The 25,129-nt window shown below is 41.3% G+C and overlaps 2 protein-coding genes across 3 annotated transcripts in view; one reads left to right on the top strand and one right to left on the bottom strand.

The window, feature by feature from the left end:
• The window catches only part of PCID2 (PCI domain containing 2), a 279,698-nt gene that overhangs the window by 85,281 nt on the left and 169,288 nt on the right, over positions 1-25,129 (top strand). The window lies entirely within an intron of this gene.
• Positions 1-25,129, bottom strand: part of MCF2L (MCF.2 cell line derived transforming sequence like) — a 130,721-nt gene that overhangs the window by 10,783 nt on the left and 94,809 nt on the right. For both annotated transcript variants that reach the window (XM_056862003.1, XM_056862004.1), the window contains exons 9-26: positions 22,916-23,030; positions 21,550-21,669; positions 21,241-21,432; positions 20,230-20,421; positions 19,747-19,906; positions 19,534-19,610; positions 17,688-17,764; positions 17,059-17,125; positions 15,309-15,424; positions 13,888-13,957; positions 11,912-12,004; positions 11,728-11,820; positions 10,078-10,203; positions 7,922-8,143; positions 6,282-6,374; positions 4,064-4,142; positions 1,528-1,594; positions 357-472 (exon numbers count right to left, since the gene is read on the bottom strand). In XM_056862003.1, the coding sequence (XP_056717981.1) occupies positions 357-472; positions 1,528-1,594; positions 4,064-4,142; positions 6,282-6,374; positions 7,922-8,143; positions 10,078-10,203; positions 11,728-11,820; positions 11,912-12,004; positions 13,888-13,957; positions 15,309-15,424; positions 17,059-17,125; positions 17,688-17,764; positions 19,534-19,610; positions 19,747-19,906; positions 20,230-20,421; positions 21,241-21,432; positions 21,550-21,669; positions 22,916-23,030 (2,075 nt within the window). The remainder of the gene's footprint in view (positions 1-356; positions 473-1,527; positions 1,595-4,063; positions 4,143-6,281; positions 6,375-7,921; positions 8,144-10,077; positions 10,204-11,727; positions 11,821-11,911; positions 12,005-13,887; positions 13,958-15,308; positions 15,425-17,058; positions 17,126-17,687; positions 17,765-19,533; positions 19,611-19,746; positions 19,907-20,229; positions 20,422-21,240; positions 21,433-21,549; positions 21,670-22,915; positions 23,031-25,129) is intronic.

Raw genomic sequence — 25,129 nt, 5'->3', positions numbered from 1 at the left:
GCGTTTAAAATGGGCTTTAAATGGGCTTTAAAACTAGAAATGGAAACCAAAGAGGAAAATAGGTTCACGTAGAAAAATCCTGGTCATTTTCACAAAGAATTTATGATGATTTTATTATTACGGCAATAGCCAGATAAGCCACAAAGAATTTAGGTAATTTTTAGCAGATATGAAACAGCATCACTAGATAACGTTAGCCATACATCTAATAAAAATGTAATTAAAAAAAACGTTGCTGGTTGTATCTTCCACAAGAACTGATACTGCAAAATATGATGCTACCGTTTCATACCATAACTTCTGACGCTTCGAAATACTTGATGCCCAGGGAGGACTAAAACATACTACAGACATACCTTTGCCCCTTTCAGGATACTTTGGCGATGCTGAGGTGACGCAACCATCAGGACTTACGGGATCAGCATTTCTTTCTTCCTGTCTTTTGACACTCCTTCCTTGATTTCTTGAAGGGCTGTTTACAAAAGAAGTGCAAGAGTACATTAAGGAAAGACATTAAAGCAAAATCCACTAACACTGACTATATCTAGGCTTACCGTTTGCCCGCTTTGGGTGGGCAATCTTCTAGTGGCTTATCCCTCCCGCCCACTCTTGTGTCTGGGCTGGTGGGAGAAATGTGGGTGGGGTGGGGGGTAGAAATGTCATAATGTGATGCATTGATGTCACATATGGGTTTTTACCTGGAAGTGATGCTGTCATATTGTGTAACATCATTTTCTCCCCTTGCCCTGCCCTCAACGCTCCCAGGAGGTCCACCCTAACTATATCTGAGTGAAAGGACATATTTTATTGTGACCAGTGCTTAAAAATTGATGCTGCAAGCTTATGAATTATGAAGGCTGGAGGCAAACTAGCAGGGGTGAAGGGAGAATTTAACCATTTCTTTCCATGCTGTTCCTCCAAAGTAAACTATCCTCCCAAGCATGTACAATACACACAGCCCTGGAGCAAACTGCAGCTCTAGAGGTGTGATTTCCATCTGAGATACAGCATGGAAGAACAGATTGACCCACCTGCATCTGTCAACCACAATTTCTCTAAACCTGAAACCAGTTGCTAGTAGGTTTTTTAAAAACATGGCAGATCCTAACAATGACCTACAGTTAGTATGAAGGTAGCAACTTCCTTGGGTTACATGTCTTAGGATGCATAAAAGCCCCTACAACAAAGCAATAAAAGAAAAAAATGTTAGATCAGGAAATATTTTTTTTAAAGTAGCAAGGGAGGATTTAAGAGAAAACTGAAGGTTTCTCAGCATGTGTGTGTGTGTGTGTGTGTGTGTGTGTGTGTGTGTGCACATACAATGTTGGTTCACCATAATCAGCTATTCATAATAGCAAATAAGCATGCTACACTTAAAAACAAACAGAAACTTACAAGCTGCTATACCTATGTGGTAAGTTAAAATCCCTTACATAATTTAAACAGAAGCCAAGCCAAGGCGTTTAAACAAGAAGAGAATGTTTTATAAAGATTTTCTAAATAATATGAGAACAGACAGTAACTCACCTTGCATTAGATGATGCAGACAGAGGTAAACTGTTTGTATATTCAACAATTTTATGCTGGCTGGCTTCTGTAAGGAAGGAAGAGACATGCTCAAAAGTACTTCAGCCATAAGGCAAGCATTTGACTCTCTTTTAAAAACATGCTTGCAGAATCACTACAGACAGAAGACAAGTCAAATTATACAGTTTCAAACAGACCACAACAAGCTGTTGTTACATTAACTATGGGACCTTAGTATTACACTTGTAGGCAGAGCCAAATGTGCCCTTGTGTGCCCTTGATTTGGCTAGTTTGCCACTTTTTGTTTGACATAATAATTCAGTTCAGGATGTTGTATAAATGTACAACTTCTAAAATAAAGGCATCATACCAACCCATGGTTAAGGACGCTTAATTAGATTTGTTGTGATGTCTGAACTGACAAACAGTGATTTATGATTAGTTTGCTAGAACTTGGTTTTGAATAGGTCTGTAAACCATGTCTAATAGTTTGGTGTGATGTCTGAATCAAGAAACCACAGCAGCCGTGGTTTTGCCTGCTGAGGCTGCAGCACCATGGAGACAGAAAGAAGTTATACATGTGAATACTGATGGGATGGATAATGAAAGCAGACAAAATAGCTCTAAACCATGGTTTGCCAGTTATATTGTTGAGAGCTCAACATTTCCATGCACAAAAGTGTAACTTCCTTGTCTTTCCCTTCTTGCTGCAGCCTGAAATGCCCCTAAAATCTGCTTCTGGGGGAAGAAGATCCCCAGAAGCAGCATGGGGGGGGGGGAGAGTTGGATGCTGATCCAGTAGGATGGAATCAGTGAAAATCACTTCTCTCCCAGCCCTTTGCGTGTGCAGATCTTTTCCATGGGATCCAACCTATAGTTTGAGTTCAAAACTATGTTTAGGGCAAGCAATATTATGGAACAGCATCTGAGTTGGACCAAAGTTGTTACTGTAGGACAATAAAGCAAACATCTCCAACATATCCTGAGACATGCGAATAACCCAAAATTTAGGCATAAAAATGTGCATCAGGCATACGATAAAGAGTAAACAATGCAAGACAAATGCACTTGCTAAAATCTCATACAATAAAAGCAGTGCAAAAACAGCCTGATATATTTGGCATCATGCACGTAAATGCCAATGCAGCGTCAGCCTCTTTGATTTCCAATGCAGTATTCTCTCCTGTCTTATAAGGAGCATACACACATTAGAAGTCCAGCAAGGATCCCAAGAAGTCAGCTACAGGTCTCTCTAAAGAGACCCAGTGTTCCCAATCTAGTCCACTCACCACAAATCCCTTTCCAGTTCATACAAGTTCCAGCGGCATGCCCAAAATGTGACCTTGAATGCAGCTCTTTTTTTACTTCCTCCCAGTATTCTACAGGAGAAATGAAAGGGGCTGCAACTGGTGACATTATTGAAGCAGAAGCAAAACTTGCCCTGAACTCTAATGACTCCAGTGTCAACAGCAAGTTTTACTCACACTGGAGCAATGTCATAAGATGCAGTACCTTCAGTCTCGCACAGAAGGCATTCTCATCTACAGGAGAAAACAAATGTCACCTGTCACATATTAAGGGAAATCTATAAAAATAACCTTTCTGCAATTCTAAGGGGTTGCTGTCCTGCTTTTATGTGAAGTCATCTACCACGGTAGTTCTGTCCTGTGGTTATACTCTCCAACTGACAACCTAACAAATGTCATAATGCATTTTGGATGGGATGCACCTGATGTCACTTACAGGTGTGATCATACACCTTTTCCTGAGAAACACATATGCACCAATATGCATCGCAGCAAGCCTGCTAATTCACATTTACCTCTTTTCATATAGGACTTTCCTCACTGCCCCATCTCCCCTTTAGGAACCTGGCCTGCTACTATTTATGTTCTCAGATCTCCCATGCTGCTGCCCACCTTGTCTAAGCTCCCTGGAACCACAAACATCATCCTCTTTTTTTTATACCCATTCCAATGTTTAGTGTCACCCCTTCATATCTCCTGGCTCTCCACCTTTCAAACACACATACTTGGGCTAGGACATATGTCTCTGGATAAGGAGGGAGAGAATATTCCCAGTGTGTCAGTTTCAAAAAGTAAGTGTGTGTGTGTGTGTGGGGGGGGGATTGATAGGGATAGCAAGCTTGGCCCTTCTCTGGCCAGACGAAGACACTTACTTGGAGTAACACAACCCAAGAAAAAAAATCTGCCCCTTTTTCACTTGGAAAAGAAGGACACTGGATGAGGTTTGTGCAGGTATTGCTGGTAGAGAAGCAATAGAGGAGTTGGAAGGAAGCATTTGGATAGAGTCATTAGTGACCTCAACCCTCCCTTCCATCAGGATGGAGGGGAAATTGATACCACAGTAATCCACGGGTGCTGCTGTTAAACTGGGCAAAACTCAAGTGCATGATGCTCTCTCCATTGTGAACAATAACTAAGTTAACAAAGTATCTCAATGGAAGGAATGACTCTTACACAAATCGCTCCCAAGTCACTTCGCTGTTATAACAGGTGGAAAAAACAGGACTTACGTCTGCATGCCTGAAGTTGACTGGTCAATACTTTTCTAATTTCATTTACCCAGGTGGCTTTGATTCCTGGGGTTTGAGCCTACCTCAAAGAAGAAAAATAATCCAGTAAAACACTTGCCAAATAAAGCCTTTTAAAGAAACACAGTCAGAAGAATCAATATCCTGGGATATGAAAGAAGAGGTGTAACTTTTGGCTAGGATGAAGCATGGATTATGCCTTTGCCTTGGCTACCAAAATGTCTTATTGTTCTGAATGACACTGTTGTTTGGATGTCACAACATTGTTACAGGGCAAGAAGGTGCACATGGACTTTATTCATAGTTTACTGTTAAAAACAGTGCTTAAGCCCGAATTGAGAATCAGTGTCAAGAGAAACTCAAACATTTCACTAAAATCTTAATAGCTTTTGCAGTTGTATTATATTTGGTCATATTTGATCTGCACTACCTTTTGGCTTTGAAACGTTTTCTATAGATGGCTCAGTACTGCCCTCTTGCTGTCATCCTTCTAACGAAACCTCCTCCACATGAAGCCTGCTGGGTGACATTGGGACAGTCACAGTTCTCTCAGAACTCCCTCAGCCCACGTGGAGGCAGGCAATGGCAAACCACCCCTGAACATCTCTTGCCTTGAAAACCCTACGGGGTAGCCATAAGCCAGCTGTGACTTGACACCCCTTTCCACCACCACCACCAAAACACATGCTTCCACATACCAACAATTCTCTGTGTAGCTAATGCAGAAATGTTCACAGTGGCAATGGAGCATATACAGAATAGAGTTCCCTCTACGTTCCTTGCTTAAGCTCCCTGTACCCGAAGGCTTTTTCAGGCTTTCTAAAAAGCTCTCTCAATTGCTGTATAACAATTACCATTTTTAAAAAATCTCTCAAAGGTATGTGCATGGGTGGGGAGTGTGGCCACAAAGGGTTGAGGCAAGGAAAATGGCACAATGGGCAGGATTTGCAAAGATGCACACCTTCCCATCTACACAGCATATAAATATATTTTGACGTGATTTCCCACCCAAACGATATCAAACCAGATTTAGAAAAGATCAGACAAAGCCAAGGAAAACCAGTCAAATGGACAGTTAGGTCATATGGTTGCTTGGGGAACAAACCCATCTCCCATTTGGATGCCAAACTGGAGAAAAACGTCCTCACAGAAGATTCATGCACTCAGGAATACTTCACACATTTCAAAATGGGTATATTTCACATGCTCAAAACATGGACAGAGGGCATATGATTCAGTAACCTTTCTGATGCTAAGCAGGCTGGATCTTGGAAGATCTCCTGGGAACTCTATGTATTTTTGCTTTGAAGAAAGGTTGGATATAAACAAACAAACAAACGTACATGCTCATGGGGGAGAGGGCTATTCATGGCTACTAGTCAAAATGGATACTAGTCATGGTGCATACCTTTCTCTCTAGGATCAGAGGAGCATGCCTAATAGATTAGATGCTGTGGAACACAGGCAGGATGGTGCTGCTGCAGTCGTCTTGTTTGTGGGCTTCCTAGAAGCACCTGGTTGGCCACTGTGTATGAACAGACTGCTGGACTTGACGGACCTTGGTCTGATCCAGCAAGGCTTTTCTTATGTTCTTATGTTATGTTAAAATGTTAAAACATCACACATTTTACTTTAAAAAGAATTGCACTATAATTGCATGTTGCAGGGACATAGGTCCAACTGTAGTTCCTCACAGTGAATACGTACATGTAGATATTACAGGGGCTCTATAGGTACACCCTACATGAGTCCTTCACCGTACCTGAAGTCCACAGTGCCATTGTTAAGGAAAACACGAACACAGGCAATGAGGATCAAGGCTTTTGCTGTTGTGTTAGGCCCAAGGAATAGCCATTCAGAGGAGACACTGTGCTGTTCTTCCTCTCTTTCCAGAAAGGATGTTAGATCACAATAAAAACATGTGACAAGTAGCTCTTTTCAGATTCTCTAGCTTTTGTTAAGAATTTTGCTGTTGTAGAGAGAATTACAATTGTGGTGCTTCATGATTTCAATTATTTTTGTAAACTGCGTCAGCTGAATATGCAGGATATAGCCTAGTTTAAAACAGCACTGAAACTATATGATTTGTCTTTATTTTCACTACAGGGAACATAATGTCACGTGCACATTGGAAGACATGGGAACAAAAATGTACTACTGAATAATCTCAGCTAAAACACCTAAAAATAATACTGCTTACCTGAATTATGTAAACTTCTTCCCTTGCATTATACCAGATTTCAAATTTTTTTGCATCACCTTTAACATTTTCAGTTATTCCAACTGCAGTCATCTAGAAGACAAGAGAAGTTGGCATTCTAATTGACATTACTGCTATGCAAAACCTCTACTGTTTTCATCCAGAGACATACTCCCTCCTGGCCTTGCAACCCATCTGCAAGAGAGTTGTGACCCACTTTTGGGTCCCGACCCACGGTTTGAGCACCACCAGTATATGATGGTATTAATTTGTTTAGAAATGAAAGGTAACTCAAAGGATCTCTTCAGACTTAATGACAAACTGTGGCTAAAGGAAATCAGTAAACCCACGAAACCACGAAGATGAAACATGGTTTCCTCCATAGTTAATTCTGAGTAGAGCCTACATCTGGGTTTACTGATTTCCTTTAGCCACAGTTTGTCATTAACTCTGAAGAGATCCTTCGAGTTACATTATCATTTCTAAACAAATTAATATCATCATATACTGGTGGTGCTCAAACCGTGGGTCAGGACCAAAAAGTGGGTCACAACTCTTTTGCAGATTGGTCACAAGGCCAGGAGGGAGGATGAAGAGGAACGGGATCAGTTGGCACTAGAGACTCTAGAGGAAGCTTGTGTTTACCTTTGCACAATGTGCCACAAATTCTGCCTGTCAGTCAATAATGATATACTAAGCATGAAAAATATTAAATTGCTCCTTGTTAACTGATGTGAGATTACTGCATTTTACATTGGAGAGGGGAACATTAGCAGGCTGAATCAAAGAGCAAGAAGTTTAGAAGTGAGTTTCCATTCAAATGTTTAATCACAAACTCATTGAACTAACCAGATCAGCCATGTCACAACCATATTTTGTCCTTTACCTTTCAAAATGCAACCATCAAGACTCTTCCCCTAATTAGAACCGGTTTTTGAAAGATCCTCCTAATCCTGATCTATCATTTTTGTCTCCCCTGACTTAAGAAAGCTAAAGGTTTGCATGGATTGAAACAAGCTTCTCTATTCTTTCACATGCAGTAGATTGTTCTACAGAGTCACTAAGAAAAAAAGTAGAACGTAGTGCCTGAGAAAAACTAGGGAAAACCCAACTGTTAACGTATGTTTTCTAGAGGGTTTCACAGACATCTGCATTTCTATTCCAGTGGCAGTAAAACCACCACAGTGCCTCATCTTCTTACACAGCTAGATGACAGAAGCTTGGGAGCACACAATACTAAGAGTTTCCTGAGGCTTAATACTAGCATGTGGAGGTGCTGCAGAGCTTTTCGTTTTACCATAGCTGCTGTGGCTTCACACCACTGAGATAACCAGGGCAGGCCGTAAACATCAATCAATGGGATGAAAACTAACCTTAAGTCTTAGTAATTTCAATTGTACTTATTTACAACTATAATTTGCTGAATGTTGGCCCACACTATATAAATCAAATTGGACAAAAACCTGAAATTGCCATGTCAAACAGTTAACTTTGTAAATGTTAACATCCCAAACCTACACAGCTGCATGAAATTTCTATTACAGAAAGGAGATTCGTTCAATTACATAAAGGAATATATTGTGCCACTACAGCCATACCCTAAAATTCACTCCACTTGTTAGAATGTAAAAATATCTTACATCTAAGGAATGCTTATAGCTGTACGAAGGTGCTTTTTCATATCCTTCTCCATTTTCTTCTCTCTTCTTACAGAATAAGACGGCCTTCTCGTGGAGAAAGAGGTGCCTTTGCATTGGCTTGAACCGTGCCAGATCTTTCACTTTCGAGTGACCCTTTTTATGATCAGTCCACACACTAAAGGATCCTTGCATTAAAAGCTTTCCTAGTTCATTTAGGTTTCCCTTTAAAAAAACACAGTAGAAATGTCTATTAATAGTCTTCCTTTCTTTACCATCCTTTCTTCATTCTGCCCTGAAATGGAAGAAAGCCCGTCCTGAACCCAAGCCGAACTCTAAACCTGTATTCTTGTCCTTCAGTGGCAGAATTTCGGTTCTTGGATATCCAACCAGGGTAAAAATAACTGGGGAGTGGTGTATTTCAGCAGGGAACTGGCATGGGAGGGGAGAGTTTCAAACCCTTCCTTGCACATTTCTCCTTCTTGAAAAAGCAGCACCCATTGACTGCATATGGAAAGGAATAGAAAAAAGTCTTTTAAAAGGTTCATGGAATTCAATACATTTTGTATTTCTAGAGGGTTTCAGAGACCTCTGCCTGTAGTCACTGAATGCCCAGTGTTTGGACTACCAAAAGGGTTGTCCAATTAGTATGAAATAGAAGAATGCCAAATTATACTAAATTTGCTTGTTTATTCCAAAAGTTACAAGAAAGCTCAAGAAATCAGTAATACTTTGTCCACACTTGTCAAATCAAGCCTGAAGAGACCCTAGAAGTTAAAATGGCTAAATCATACTTTGGTCACATAACAAGAAGAGTCACTGGAAAAGGCAAAAATGCTAGGAAACGTTGAGGACAGTAAGAAAAGAGGAAGACCCAACATGAGATGGATTGACTCTTCAAAGGAAGAAGAGGAGTTGGTTTTTATATGCTGACTTACTCTACCACTTAAGGTAGAATCAAACTGGCTTACCATCACCTTCCCTTCTCCTCCCCACAACAGACACCCTGTGAGGTAGGTGAGGCTGAGAGAGCATGACTTGCCCAAGGTCACCCAGCTGGCTTTGTGTGTAGGAGTGGGGAAACGAATCCAGTTCACCAGATTAGCCTCCACCACTCGTGTGGAGGAGTGGGGAAACAAATTTGGTTCTCCAGATCAGACTCCACTGCTCTTAACCACTACACCACGCTGGCTCTCTAAAGGAAGCCACAGCCCTCAGTTTGCAAGTCCTGAGTAAGGCTGTTAATAATAGAACATTTTGGAGGACATTGATTCATAGGGTCAACATGAGTCGGAAGCAACTTGACGGCACTTAGCACACACATACAACCTAATCCACGCCTAGTGAGGGAACTATGGAAAATACACCACCTTATATTGACATTATGAAGATGACACTATATCCAATTACATAACAAGCAACATTGTTGAACTTTCCATTGCTGAACACTGACGGCAAAAAGGTGAGTGTGATTCGACTGAACTTCCTTAGTAACGAATGATCTCATAAAAACACTTAGTATGCCAGATTTTACCCCCCTGCTTGGAAATATCTGTCATTAGAGAGGTCAACTTCAAGTTACTTATGTACAAAGCCCAAACAATTTGACTGAAGTCATGCCCATCTCCCTCAAGATACAAATTGGGCAAAGAGAGGGATCATGGAGGTAGGCCTGGTCTAGTCATGGCAGCAGAATGGGTTGGTAGAACCCTAAGAGGTAGATTTAAACCACACTAAACCTGAAACTAGAAGATACCAGTATTTAGTTCTTCTCCATATACAAAACTCTGACCAGTTAAAAAACCAAAATGAAGGCAACTAACACACACATCAGGAAGAAACCTTCTATATAGCTGTGCTTTTTTGTTTGTTTTACTACTTTTTTGGCATAAGAGAATAAGATTATCTTCTACCACCTCAGGCCTCCTCAAGCTCAATCTGCTCCATGGGTAGACCAGGAGCATGTCTCCATCCATTCACCTACTGAAAAAGATTAGAAGTTAAATACAAATAATGAAATTATGTCCCACATTTAACACTAACAATTATTTCAGATGACTGGAAACAAGAAAATTGTTGTGAAAATTATTTGAACTGTTACACATGTCCTCTCACTATGCACATCTAAATTTATGATATTTTAAAATGCTATCACTTACATCATAGCCAGTGATGGCAATCTGATGCATGGAATCATTAACTGCTTTAAGAATTCCCAGGATTGACATCAATGCCTCTTGGAGATCTTCAGCCCCTTCACAATTTTTGCTGTATTTCAGCATTTCCTGCGAATGAACAATACACACATTCACATGTTCAATGGGAGCATAATTATGCTTTTTTTAAAGGGAAGTAACAATAATGCTGATTTACTTTATTCAGGTTTAACAACCCATAAGCCTCACACCATGGAAATTCAAATTCGACTAAGTATCTGATTCCCAGATAGACAGGGAAAACAGGGTTGAATTTATCTGTAACTGTTGTTCATCGAGTGGCCTTCTGTACAGGTACAAATGGGAACTGCGCTTGCGCAGGCCAGCCACGGAGAACAGACTGAAAAGCTTCTAGAAGAGTCAGCTCTGAAGGAGCGCTCCCCTTCCCCTCCATATGGGTCTAGTCCTAACGACTTTTCTCGCCCATATGACGGAGGGGCGGGGGGAGCATTCTTCCCTCAGATCTCCATTCACCACCGCAGAGGAGCCACACTGATGTTAAGACAGCCCACAGCGGGGAAGGAGGGATGTATGCGTGCACAGAAGACCACTTGATGAACAGCAGTTACAGACAAGTGCAACCTTGTTTTTATCTTTGTGGCTTCTTTGCAGTCCCACATGGGACAGTAGCAAGCTCACTTACTGAAGGAGGTGGGTGTGCGCTGTCTAACAAGACAACAAATTCAAAACAGCTCTCCCCACAGAAGCCTGAGCTCTGGCATCCACGTCTATGACATAATGACAGATAAAAGTCAAAAGGAGCTGACCAAGTAGCCACCTTGAGGATCTCACAGATGTCAATGTTAACGGGTCAAGGTAGCTGGGGACGCCTGAGCCCTTGTGGCATGTACATTCAGCAACAGAGGGCAGTGTACACCAGCGCTGCTGTACGCCAACTTAATAGCAGACAAGACCCTTCTGGACACAGTTTGCATGGAGACATTCCTCCCCTTTTTTGGACCTCGGAAGCAGACAAAAAGGTTATCATCCTATGAGGCAACCCCAGACCATTTTACATTTGTCCCTTTGAGGGTTGCACTTTTTTTTTTGCACCAGACGGAGGTTTCGGCTGCTGCGTTGCCTCCTAAGCCCAGCGCAGGCATTCCGGTCAGGAATGCGCTGTGAATGTACTATGAATTCCCAGAATAAAGATTCATAATTAGTTTCAGCAGCCTAGCAGCCAAATGAGCAGCATAAGGCTTGTTTCATAGACGTGAGTGAGAGACTGAATCAAAAGATGAATGCTTCTATAAGAAACAACAGAAAGATGTGGGTAAAGTTACAGAGAGTGTTTGCAAAGAATGACTTTGGTTCAGATACCACCTTTTCCTTGCACTCTAACCTGCACTCAATTCCTGTGTGGAGAAAGGGACAAATGTAAAATGGTCTGGGGTTGCTGCAAAAAGGCAAACATGACCAAGAGTGTAAACAACATGGTGAATTAAAAATATTGCCTAAAGGATAATTGCAGAGATGTCCATGGATAATCTCTTACTCTTAATGAAAAAATTAAATCATTTCCTTTATCTCACATTATTAAACATTTAGGGCAGAAATTACCTAAGGCCATGATGAAAATTGTGCTGCTCCTACCTTTAGCAACAGCTGATACTTGGTTATTCTTTGAACAGGTTTTAGTAAGTAGGAGTCCAAACTCAGCTTGTGGTCAAGTTTTCTCTGACACTCCTATGAAGAAATATTTACGGATAAAGAGCTGAAAATATTTATTCTGAGAGGTGCACTGAGAAACAAACTAATGCAATAAAATAAAGAATACCTGGAAAAAAACACAGTCTGAGAACTGTCTCCATAGACTTTCAGATCGAGGCTTATTTTGACAGTATTTTTCATAAACCTGGAAGTCTTCCATCTGAATTGGAAAGTCACAAACTGTAAGTTTAAGAGTCTTAGCTTTCGAAGGCTTTACCATATTTACTCAAAAAGAAGATGACCCTAAATGTAAGACAACACCCCTAAAAAAGTTATACACTTTTTTCTTACTTGATACAACTGTTACTTGTATGCAAATATAAGACGGCCCACCCCTCTCCAATGGCATACCTTTTAAATAACGTAGTCTTCATTTGAATAAATACAGTGCAGATAGAGTATCCCCTATCCAGACATCAAAAATCAGGACGGACCCAAAATCTGGACCTTTGGAGCCGCCGATATGCAGGCAGATCCCTGCCGCCAGGCCTCTCCAAGGTCTGGAGAAGCCGGGTGGCGTGCATCTCACTTTAACTTCCCTGACGCAGTTGAACTGAGGTGGGGAGGGACGCTAAACTGAAGTCTGGGCACTCTGCTAGCAAGCCTAGACTTCAGTTTAGCTTCCCTCCCTGCTGCAGTCAAACTCCGGCTGTGGCAGGGACGCTAACTTCGGTTTAGTATCTCCGCCACAGCCAAAGCTGCGGGGAGGGAAGCTAAACTGAAGTCTAGGCATGTTCATAGCACGCCCAGACTTTAGTTTGGCTTCCCCCCCACCACAGTCAAACTTCACATCCAAAATACAAACAGATCTGAAATATGGACCACTTCTGGTCCCAAGTTGTCTGGATGAGGGATACTCAACCTGTAGTTAATTACTAATCAAACTAACAGATCAAAGCACTGTGAATTTGTTCTTCCAGCATTGTGCTTCCCTTATGAGAAATCTGAAAAGTGCCATTACACAACCATATTAGCTATAACATGCATGTCAACAAAAATGAAATTCAACTGGACGCATTCTCTACTACTTGCCCCCAACCTTTTTAAGCCTGCGGACACTTTTGGAATTCTGACACAGGTTGGTAGCCCCAAGAGGCAGAGTCAATCAAAAAATTACTGCCACAGACAGAAGTTCTCCTTAACAGGATGCCTTTTAGAATGAACATATTATTTTAAAATATTTTCTTGCCTACACACAGTTTACCTTCAGTCACTCAGTGAAGATCCTTGTGCTGTTGTGGCAGCTGCTGCCAAAAACCATTTTTATAAAATCTGCTCAGCCAATCAGATGTTCAGTAGCCAATCAGGAGCCCTCCTGGGCAAAAGCCCTACGTGGTCCTGCCTACTTCCTAAAAACACCTGGAGGCACCAGGAAAGGTGTTGGCAGGCGCTATGATGCCCATGGGTGTCACGTTGGGGACCCATGATCCAATCCCATAATAGCTCATTAGCTAGCAGCTCTTTAAATTCTAACTTATGAGCCCCCCATAAATATCAATGTCTGATAAGATATGAAAGAAAGTACCGCACAACTGAGCCAGTTCATACCAGCTGAGGTAGAAGTTTTTGAACCACTCAAGTTACCATTGTGCCCTTAAGAGACGAAAAATCTACCTACTGTAGCGCATCTATCAAAAGGCATTTCATATAACCAAGCTATCACAAGACAAATATGGCAATTCATGTGATCAGCACAGTAATGTAAACCCATTTTTAATCTAGCCTCAGACATGTAAATCAGTCCTATTGGAATCAATAGAAATTTTTTTTACTACTGTGAGAGTCTAGAGTATTTAGGGAATATAATTTAGTAAAACAGTTCTACTCTGGTTTACTAAAAGGAAGTCATGTATACAGATGAATTCTATTACAGGAGCTACTCAAATTTTGTTAACCAGTCATTTTAGATTTATTGGTGCTTCTAACCAGGATATAACTTTTGCTAACATGATGCTATCACAAAGAAACCCATCTTCCAATGAAAAATCAAACACAAACATAATTTCGTACAGAACAACATTCCCTTTTCTTTGTACTACTTACCCTTTCAAGGAAACATCTTCCTACCAATTCTGGATATTCTACGTAGTTTTCTAATTCTCTCAAGAATATCCTATAAAGAAAATTATGGTATTTGAAAATACAGTGGAATAGGCTAAAACATCTACAAGATGTCCCTGTAAGAATGTATTTTCTAAAATTTCAAGAAGCGAGATGAACTTATTTAAAACTAGACAAATATTCTTAAGTAGTATTGACTTCAACACAGCTTTCTATTGCCTTTTCTATTTTCCAAACAAACTGAGGAAGAAGAAGAGGAGTTGGTTTTTATATGCCGACTTTCTCTACCACTTAAGGAAGAATCAAACTGGCTTACAATCACCTTCCCTTCCCCTCCCCACAACAGACCCTGTGAGGTAGGTGAGGCTGAGAGAGCTCTAAGAGAGCTGTGACTAGCCCAAGGTCACCCAGCTGGCTTCATGTGTAGAAGTGGGGAAACCAACTTGGTTCACCAGATTAGCATCCACCGCTCATGTGGAGGAGTGGGGAATCAAACCCGGTTCTCCAGATTAGAGTTCACCGCTCCAAACCACCGCTCTTAACCACTATACCACACTGAAGATTTAATACAGTGGCCACTGGATAGAAAACACCTCACAGGAATCACTGCTGGGCTGCATTCAGACTTTCAATGGACATTAAGCCAGGATCTGCACAAGCCCCACCTGTTACCAGGCTTGTGCATGAAACCAGGTGCACTCCTTTCTCACACAGAGAATCCCTGTCAGAAACTAATTCCAGTTGATGACAGATGAATGTAAACTGGAGCTGGTCTCCTCTCCTACCCCCCCCCCCCAAATTAGACTCCCAAAACAAATCCAGGTCTCGAGTCCTGTTTTACTAGGGGAAACAAATAAAGGTAACACTCCACACATCACGGGTAGCTAGAATTACTTTCTAACCAGGATTTTCCATGAGAGAAGGGAGGGGGGAGTGAACCTGGCAACCATCCAGGTTTATGTACATTTTCTCTGAATATTGCTTAGAAGTGACCACTGAATACAGCCAAGATGTTATTACTTTACAGAAGTTTCTGGAATATTTTTCTACACCAAATGAATGTAAATACTAAGGGAACAATTCAGCCAGAACTTTTTTCTTCTCCTTAACAGGTTTCAATGGAAGAAAGGTAACTCTAAGGGAAGTGGAAGTGCTGATCTTTGGTTGGATCATGCCATAAATATTTTTGTGCCATAGTGGCTATAAAACATGAATTATATACTAGAGTTTCTTCTCTCAAATATCAGATCAGCTATGAACTCTTGGGAGTCAACTGATACAAGCTACCTTTCACAACCATGGTCTTTCATTTGCAATATGGACTAAGATGACAGGGACATTAACAATAACAGATTTTCAAAGGCCAATTTCTACCAGCGGAAAGGGGGAGCACAAATCCTGACCTGTTGTGAAAGTGATAGATTTCTTCCATATTTCCAAACAAAACATCTTTCTTATTCTGCAGCCCTGGTGAAATAAGATGTGCCATTAAGGGGTTGTCCATTTCTGCAGCGTACCCCTGTGATTAAAGAAAGGGAAGCAGATTTACTGCTTGCATTCAACTACAGGCTCTCTCTTGCAAGTCCAGCCTGCTCAAAGCTGATAACACACAACACTATCTCAACAGCAACTATCAAATTCTAGAGCACCAGTTATCCTTCTACCAGCCCATACCGGCCCAATTCTGTACAAACATATCTATTGGTTGCAAACAGCATATTCCAGTTAAAGAAAGGAAGGCACCTTTTGAAAATGAGAATGTTTCTGAACTATTAGTTCACATACACATTGTAGCTATTTATAAACCAAAGTTGACAACAATTACTTCAGAACCTCCTATCATGACCTTTCAAGCCAATTGTTCTTGCTTCTTCCTTCCTGACACAAGTTCCTGTTTATGACATCTGCTGAAAGCAACAAAACCAGGGCCTATTCTTTAGCATTTCCAGACAGCAAGAAAGGCATTTTAATCTTCATTCCAGGCTAGGATGTTCTTCATTAGGCACAACAACAGAAGGTTTTCAGTTTGGCTGCTATACGTAAAATACCTGGCTTAGGGAGGGAAACAATGCACTTCAGACAATTTCTAATTTCCCCTCTCCTTGGAGGAGTCAGTTCAGGGTTGGAATACATTTTATTCTGTCATCATCAGGAACTTTCCTCCCACAACATTTATTACACTGATTGGGACCATTTTGTTGCAAGTCTTCATGAAACCCACAGTCATAAACATGGAACAGAGATGCACAATGCAATGTCCCAGTCCCCCAATAGTAATTCCAAAGAGTGTGTGTGTTTGTGTATGTGTTTCTGTGTGTATAATTACTCTTCATGGGAAGGCTGTTTTCAATGGTATCCCCTTGGCAATGGTAGCATATGATCTAACCCTTGGAAGCTCAATGTATGGATAAGAACATAAGAAAGGCCATGCTGAATCAGACCAAGTCCATCAAGTCCAGCAGTCTGTTCACACAGTGGCCAACCAGGTGCCTCTAGGAAGCCCACAAACAAGACAACTGCAGCAGCCCCATCCTGCCTGTGTTCCAACGCACCTAATATAATAGGCATTTTCCTCTGATCCTGAAGAGAATAGGTATGCTTTATGACTAGTATCCATTTTTACTAGTAGCCATGAATACCCCACCCCTCTCTTCCATGAACATGTCCACTTCCTCTTAAAGCCTTCCAAGTTGGCAGCCATCACCACATCCTGGGACAGGGAGTTCCACAACTTAACTATGCATTGTGTGCATAGTTGCTTCCTTTTATGTGTTTGGAATATCTTGCTAGCAGAAGCTAAGTGCCATCTTAGCTGAGTTTGTTCCCTCCAAAGCACAATCCTCTGGCCTCAATCCAAAGGGCTCTTGGTCCGTGGTTTGCAGCCTGGAACCTCTGGTAGCGACCCCAGTGTATCAGGACCTGCCCACAATGTCACAGTTTTCTTCATTGTATTTAAATTTGTTGTTTTATATGATGGAAGTTTCTGTAAGCCGCTTTTGGGGGGGAAAGCACCACAGAAATGGCCAAACGAATAAGCATTTTACAACTACCACCTAATGCACTCTGTCTCACAAACACATATTTGTACTGTTCTGCCGTAATAAAACAAAAAATGAACTTAGACATAGCTAGGCTACAAAATCAAATACTTACTTCAAGAACACACAGAAGTTCTTCCACATACGCTCGTTCAGTTTCAATAAGTTCATTAATTACATGTCTGTGAATATAAGGAATGAATTACAAGTACATCTTTTAGACTGCTTGACGCTAGACATCATGCGTATGATACAGACTACTTTGTACAAAGAAACTGTGTAATATCTCCAGGAATTATTCTGAACTATTCATCCACATACACATTGTAGCTATTTATAAACCACTCACACAGTTGGTAATTCCAAAGTTGACTACAATTACTTCAGAACCTCCTATCATGACCTTTCAAGCCAATTGCTCTTGCTTCTTCCTTCCTGACACAAGTCTTCAGTCATATTTTAGCAAATGTAACACTGAAGCCAAATGATATGCTTTTAAACGATTTGCTTCCCCCCCCCCCCAAGTCACAAAGGGATTAATGCAATGGAGCAGGAAGATTTTATGGTCATTTCCTGCTACATAAAACATTTGAGTTACATACTGACAACTTATTCAACTTTTTAGTGATAGAAGAATACTTTGCTCTGTACTAAACGCTTGGATAACATGTGCAATCACTGTAGAAGTCTCTAGTGTGATAACTCTACAGTATGATCATGTTTTGCATGAGATGCTGTACTCACTTGCGTAACACGGCTAGATTTTCATCATCATCCATCACTGATCCACCTCTGGTTTGATGGAGTTCACTCATTTCACTCTGAAGGTGGGAAAAAAGGTTAACAGCTCTACACCTAATCTCAGATCAGGCAGTATTTGCAATCAACCACTACTCTGCCTTGTTTAGGCCAAGCTGCATTACCAATTTCAGACAATAATTCAGGCCTTGCATTGCTTCTCCGGGGCAGAAGTGAAAAAGGTAAATCTCATCTGCATATCAATGACATCCTCAAATCTCTGGACAATATCAATGAGAAGTTTTATGTATATATTAAACAGTATTGCAGACAAGGGGGATCACTGCAACATCATACAAACCAAAGGGTGGAGCGGCAATCTCACAACTGCTACAAAACAGAGCTACCCAATCTCAGCCCATCTAGGCAGAGCAGAAGGGTACCCTGATAAATGATACTGAACACAGCTAATAAGTCTGAAATAACAATGACGTACTCTTGCTGTCTCCTTGGCAGAGGTCATACAACAAAGGTATATAGGCTAGCAACACCACCACCAGCATTTTGTTGAAGTTAAATCTTAAGGAATTAGTTTAGGTGTAGAAACTTATGATTATAGATCTCAAGCACATATATATATATAAAAGGTAAAGGTCCCCTGTGCAAGCAACGGGTCATTCCTGACCCATGGGGTGACGTCACATCCCAACGTTTACTAGGCAGTCTTTGTTTACAGGGTGGTTTGCCAGTGCCTTCCCCAGTCATCTTCCCTTTACCCCCAGCAAGCTGGGCCATTTCACCGACCTCGGAAGGATGGAAGGCTGAGTCAACCTTGAGCCAGCTACCTGAAACCAACTTCCGTTGGGATCGAACTCAGGTCATGAGCAGAGCTTGGACTGCAGTACTGCAGCTTACCACTCTGCGCCATGGGGCTCCTCACATATACATGCACGTATACATGCCCCAAAAGCCATACACAACGATGGCATAAAATCTATCCTGTTTCCATAAGCATATATTAAAAAAAACCAAAACAAAAGCAAAGAAGAATTGGAAAGTAAAAAAACCACAAGAGTGGCACTTTCCTGAAACTGTTGTTCATTGAATGCGGACACGCACTGGGTTTGCGCCTGTGCGCAGGCCTGCCACTGGAACAAAAAGTCTAGCTAAAGCAATACTGGGGGCACAGTCCCAATGTGGGGCTGTATGTTGTGTGTGTGTTAAGTGCCGTCAAGTCGCTTCCGACTCATGGCGGCCCTATGAATCAAAGTCCTCCAGAATGTCCTATCTTTGACAGCCTTGCTCAGATCTTGCAAATTGAGGGCTGTGGCTTCCTTTATTGAGTCAGTCCATCTCTTGTTGGGTCTTCCTTTTTTCCTGCTGCCCTCAACTTTTCCAGTGACTTTTGTCGTCTCATGATGTGACCAAAATACGATAGCCTCAGTTTAGTCATTTTCGCTTCTAGGGTCAGTTCAGGCTTGATTTGATCTATAACCCACTGATTTGTTTTTTTGGCGGTCCACGGTATCTATAACACTCTCTTCCAACACCACATTTCAAAGGAATCGATTTTCTTCCTATTAGCTTTCTTCACTGTCCAGCTTTCACACCCATACATAGTAATAGGAAATACGATGGCATGAATTAATCTAGTCTTGATGGCTAGTGACACATCCTTACACTTCAAAATCTTTTCTAGCTCCTTCATGGCTGCCCTTCCTAGTCTCAATCTCCTTCTGATTTCTTGGCTGCAGTCTCCCTTTTGGTTAATGGTGGAGCCAAGGAATAGAAAGTCTTGAACAATGTGGGGCTGCACGAGACCAAAGATGAACAATAATACTTAACCACACACCTTGGCTCTTCTGTAGTTCCCTCTCCGGATCATGTGATTTTCTGGGCTGGATGAGTCTTCAGGTTCTCTTTGAAGACCTGGCACATGAAACAGAATCCAACAGCTGAAACTGGGACACGTCTTACTTAGCTCATGTTTACAGCCAAACCCACAAGCTAAATTATCATTTGTTTTCAGATAAACTCGGATTGTAAGGCCGCTTCATTTTCTTACCTGAAGATGTACACTGTGATTTTACCAAGGCTTCTGGCCTGGGTGCCACTGGCTGAACTGGGCGCATTTGCTTAGCAGCCAGTTTCTTAAGACTGACTTGTCTCTTGTGAAACATTTCTTCCATGCTCTCCTGCTTCTGAAATACTTTTTGCACATGCTCCTGTAGAAGGACCCAAAGTTTTATCACCATTACAAAAATGTCAACATAGGCCATGAGTCCATTTGTTTACTGCAAAAAAGTTTCAGTGGCATGTCTATTTATCCACTCGAGATGATAGCATTCTTCAAAATGCCTCAGAGAAAGAACATGCTGAGCTTTAAAAATACACATTTTTTTCTAATCTGAAATGCCAGTATTTCACAGAATAAAATTCTTAATCAGAATAAGATGCTGACTGGGTTTCTGAAGTCCCCCACTCCACGTCTATGGTCATGAATATCAAAGATCATTATTGAACCATGGTATCAATACACTAATATTACCATTAATTCTTGGGTAAGGATGGCTTCATGTTCTTTGTATAAGTAATTCAGCTCCTTGAGCTTATTGCCTGCACCAGTGTCCAAAAATTTCTCTATCTCCTGTAAAGCTGATTCTGCTCCATCTTGGGATTGGCATTTATCTACAAGCTGTGAAGCCAGCAGGTAAATTCCTTCATCGCACCACTTCATGGTCTACAAAGGAGGCAGGAAGAACACATCTCAGTATATGCCCTTAAATGAAGAGCTTTAGCCATATATTCAAAACAAGGGTATTTACTTATGAGCCTGACCGGAATAAGTTCTTGTGCCCTTAAACAAATGTGAGAATTCTGAGGTATCAGAAGGGCCTGGAAAGGCACAATTGGCAGAAACTGACTCTGATCTTCGTTGACCCTCCTTGATTCATAATCGTGTTCCTGATTTCTTGGCAATACTGGTCCTGGTTTCTGCTCCTCTCTTCATAACTGCCTTGTCTGTCTGGACAGCCTTCTGGGAACTTTCATTTGATTGTTACGGCCATTGGCCAGCACAAAACAGCAGAGCAGTGCGAGTACCCATAAAACACCCGTAAAAACAACAGGAAAAAGGGAAAACAAAAATACAGCAGAACAACCAGAAACAAACTGATCAAACACACCATCAACATGACAGGGTACCAGACAAACATTGTACATTGTGCATTGCTTCACCCTTCACTCGTCATCTGAGATGTCACTAATAGTATAACCCTTTTTGTTTTGATCATTCCTTTTTAATAATGGCCTTCCACCAAAATTTAGCTACATCATAAGAAATAGTAGGATTTTTTATCTTCAAGCAGCCTTCTGGGAACTGAATGATGTTGGCCGGACTCTGATCAATAATTTTGTGTCATCTTTTGGTTAGATTTCTCAGCCCATTCTTATAGGTTCTTTTCAGCCCCTAACAATAAGCAATAATGATAGCTCCAGGTAGATATACCACACACCTGCAACTTTATTAGCAAATAAGAAACAGTAAGGCTAGATTTACCTTCTCCAACTGGCTATGTAAATCATGTGACTGGTTCAGGAAAATCCTTTTGTCATTACTTTCAACCTTAAGTTTTTCACAGTGATGCTGAAGTTCATTGCACTTTGGGAGAATAGAGTCCATAGCATAATGACTATTCTGTATTAGCTGTCCACCTTCTGAAATCAGCACATTCGCCTTTTCTAGAATATCCTAAGGAAAAAAGTCACTGATGATTGGTAAGACAGGAAAGCGTAAGTTATAACAGTATCTTTTTCTAAACGCGGCTGTGTGAAAAATATGTGCTAGGCAGAAACTTAAAATGCTTACATGCAACTTTTCTTCAAAGAGGGAAAGTTCTTTAAGAATGTGTTCCACGTGCGAACAACTATTTCCCACTTCTGTGAAACTAGACAGCCTCTCAGATGCAATATTTAGTGCTGCTTTAACCTAAAATGAAAGACAGGTAAATATAAATAAAATCCTGATAAAACACAGTTATGACAGAACAAAAGGTTCCTTGTGTCATCATGAATCACTAATTAAATAAGAAGATCCTAGTTGTGTTAGTCAATAAACCAAAACTGGCAGACTTCTCAAACACTGTTCTAAGAAGTGTGAACATAGTACACAGTCCCCTGACACTTAGTAGTAGTAGCCTAGAGCATACTCCAGTGACAAGGGAGACAAATAAAAGACCATTCTGCGCAGTTCTTATGCCTATCTTAATTCGTTCCTTAAGGTGCCAGGCCAAAACATTTATTTTTACCCAGGTTTTTAACTGACAGTATTTTTAAACAGTTTTTATGGTCTGCTTCTAGCCTGAGGACTTCCTATGAACATCATTTTAAGCTGCTGACTGTTGTTTTATATTGTTTCAAGACCATTGCTGTTTTTATGCTAATCTTTAATGGCTAGTTTTTATGCCGCAGTTGTACCATTTTATTGTTAACATTTTATTTTGTGAGATGGCTCCAGCAGGTCTATGGAGAGGCAGTATATCAGTTGTCTAAATGAAATAATAATGATAAATAATAGAATAAAACATCTATCAGGAGTGCCCACTGGAATTTTCTCAGGATTAATAAAACAAAACTAATCACAGACTCGGTCTTCTGAACGTTTGAGAAGAGATTCAGCTCAGCTAGTTCTGGAAAGGATTATTTCAGCAGTCTTTAGATATCAAGATTTTACCTGTATGTTTTGGATTGTATTTCATCAGTCAATAACTTTTATTTACTTGCTAGATGTTTATTATTTTTATTAATTTTATGCAATATACATTATCCCTTGCTGTTTACTCCTTTGGCACACTTTATATGACCACAAATGTGAATCACAGGATATTTTCTGCTAGTGAAACTCAGTTCTGTCAGCCAGCATGGGCATTCCTCTTTTCCTACTGAAGTTCACTGAAGTCTCCAAATTGCTTTTCCTAGGGAACAGGGGATTTTCAACACGGTGTGTGTGTGCGTCTGTTGTTGGAGGAATTAATCAGCAACCCTTGCTCTCTCTTCTGCTGGTGGAAAGAAACCTCTGGATTCATTCCATAACTGATAACATCTTTTTCACAACACTACATCGGGCAAAGTGAATTAAAATGGAATGGCAGAGGAGAAAAGAACAAGAAATTCAACAAGCAAAAGTGCTGCAGTTCATAAGACTAAAGGATCATACATATTGAAAAAAAGGTTACCTCCTTGTAATGCAATTCGAAATGCCGAAGTTGTAAGCACTGCTCAAGTTTCTGTTGGTGTTTAGACCAGAAATCATCAAAGGCTGTTTCTGTTTCATCTAGCTGAGCTAGAAGCCTACAAAGAGAATAAATACAAGACAAAAGACATATTCAGCACACTGTATGTAAAATAGACTGTTCTCCATTTTGGAACCAAATTCATCATTTAAATGGAAATAAATGTGTATGACTTGCAAGAAAAATAGGAATAAGTGACTATTAAGGTAAAAGGTAAAGGTCCCCTGTGCAAGCACCGGGTCATTCCTGACCCATGGGGTGACGTCATATCCCGACGTTTACTAGGCAGAAGTTGTTTTTATGGGGTGGTTTGCCAGTGCCTTCCCCAGTCATCTTCCCTTTAACCCCAGCAAACTGGGTACTCATTTGACCGACCTCGGAAGGATGGAAGGCTGAGTCAACCTTGAGCCGGCTACCTGAAACCAACTTCTGTTGGGATCGAACTCAGGTCGTGAGCAGAGATTGGACCGCAGTACTGCAGCTTACCATCCTTCGCCACGGGGCTCCTGAAGTGACTATTGTGTGTGTGTAAAGTGCTGTCAAGTCGCACTCGACTTATGGCGACCCCTTTTGGGGTTTTCATGGCAAGAGACTAACAGAGGTGGTTTGCAGTGCCTTCCTAAGTGACTATTAGCAGCCCTATATAAGGCTGCTCTGCTAATAAAACCTGCTCGCCGCTAAACTTAGGGATACCTTTTGATGTCTAGCAGCCCTCCTCATACTTATCTCACATGTAAGATCCATCCCATCGCAGAGCCATTTCCCTAGCTAGGTTTAATGTTTTGCCATCTGCGTTACGTGACGGAAGATTTAGTAAAATCCCCCAATCAGATAGACTCTGTCCCTGTGGTAGTAATTGTGTTGAAACAGTTGTCCATGTTTTATTTTACTGCAGTTTCTACACAGATATTCATAACGAACTACTAAGCCCTTTGCAGATAAAGAGACTGAATGCTTTTGATTCCGGTAATGCTTCCCTTCTATTGAACAACTGTTCGCCCCGTGTTTTGGAGAAGGTAGTACGATGTTTAAAGATTGCTATGGAACGCCGCAAATCAGTTAAATAGAGGGATGTATTAACTCGTAACACTATTCTATGTGTCTTTTAACCATTTTGTAAGGTTATGTCTTAAATATTTATATTTTTACATGATACCATATGTATAGTAATTAATTATTATTATTCCGAACCATTTTATTTCCAGTTCAGGTGGAAGGGCAACACCCCTGTGATCATAACATACTAGACTATATTGGGCCAGATGGACCACTGATCCAACTCAGAATACGCCAGATCATTTTAATATACACGTTTGATATTCGGCCAGTTAAAGACAAAGAACAGGACAACAGAACCAACTCCTGGACCATGCCAGGGAGAACTTCCTTACTCAATAGTATTTTAGAGGAAAGTTCACAGCAGCTCTAGGTTTGGAGAGGGGTGATGACTCTGGTAAAGCGTAAAGAAGGTCTCAGGTTCAATCCCAGGATCTCCAATGATGTGAAAGACCTCTAGCTGAGACTCAAGAGACACCACCAGTCATGGTAGACAATACCGACCTGGACACAGCAATGATTTGGATCATTGTAAGACAGCTTCAGGCACTGATGTACAACTGGAAAAGTCAAAGCAACAGCCCCAGACTTTGTGGCCCACAAGGGGTTGGGGGGGGGGAAAGAAAGCTGTGGTTAGAAGCCTGCCATGGCTAGCGCCATGACAGGGGGTCTTCCAGAGAGCCTCTACAATGGGGCACAGGCCCTTGATGCCTCATCTCCTCAGCCAGCCAATCTGGTGCTGGCCTGGCCGGGATTGGAGCTCCAGCAGCAGACCTTGGGGAGGGAATCCTCCCTCTGGTTTGCTTGGCCAGGGTAAGAGGTGCCGTGCCATTGGCCACAGTTGGCCTCCAGCTTTTCCCTATCCCACGCCTCTGTCTACAGTATACATGGGTTCATTTAGGCCATTAACGCATGGCCATAATCGAATTTATTTGTCCCTGGTGTATCACGTTTTATGTTCCCGCATTCAAAAAATTGAATGCACGGGGACATAAAACAGGGGCAAACAAATTCGGCTGCTTTCCCCGCCAGGTAGAAGTCACTGCCCGGCCCTGGCCAGGAAAGCAGCGGCGGCACCTTTTCCTCCCCCCACCCCCCTCT

This window comes from Euleptes europaea, chromosome 16, assembly GCF_029931775.1.
Source record: "Euleptes europaea isolate rEulEur1 chromosome 16, rEulEur1.hap1, whole genome shotgun sequence".
Taxonomy (NCBI): domain Eukaryota; kingdom Metazoa; phylum Chordata; class Lepidosauria; order Squamata; family Sphaerodactylidae; genus Euleptes; species Euleptes europaea.
This window is presented reverse-complemented; position numbering and strand designations above follow the sequence as displayed.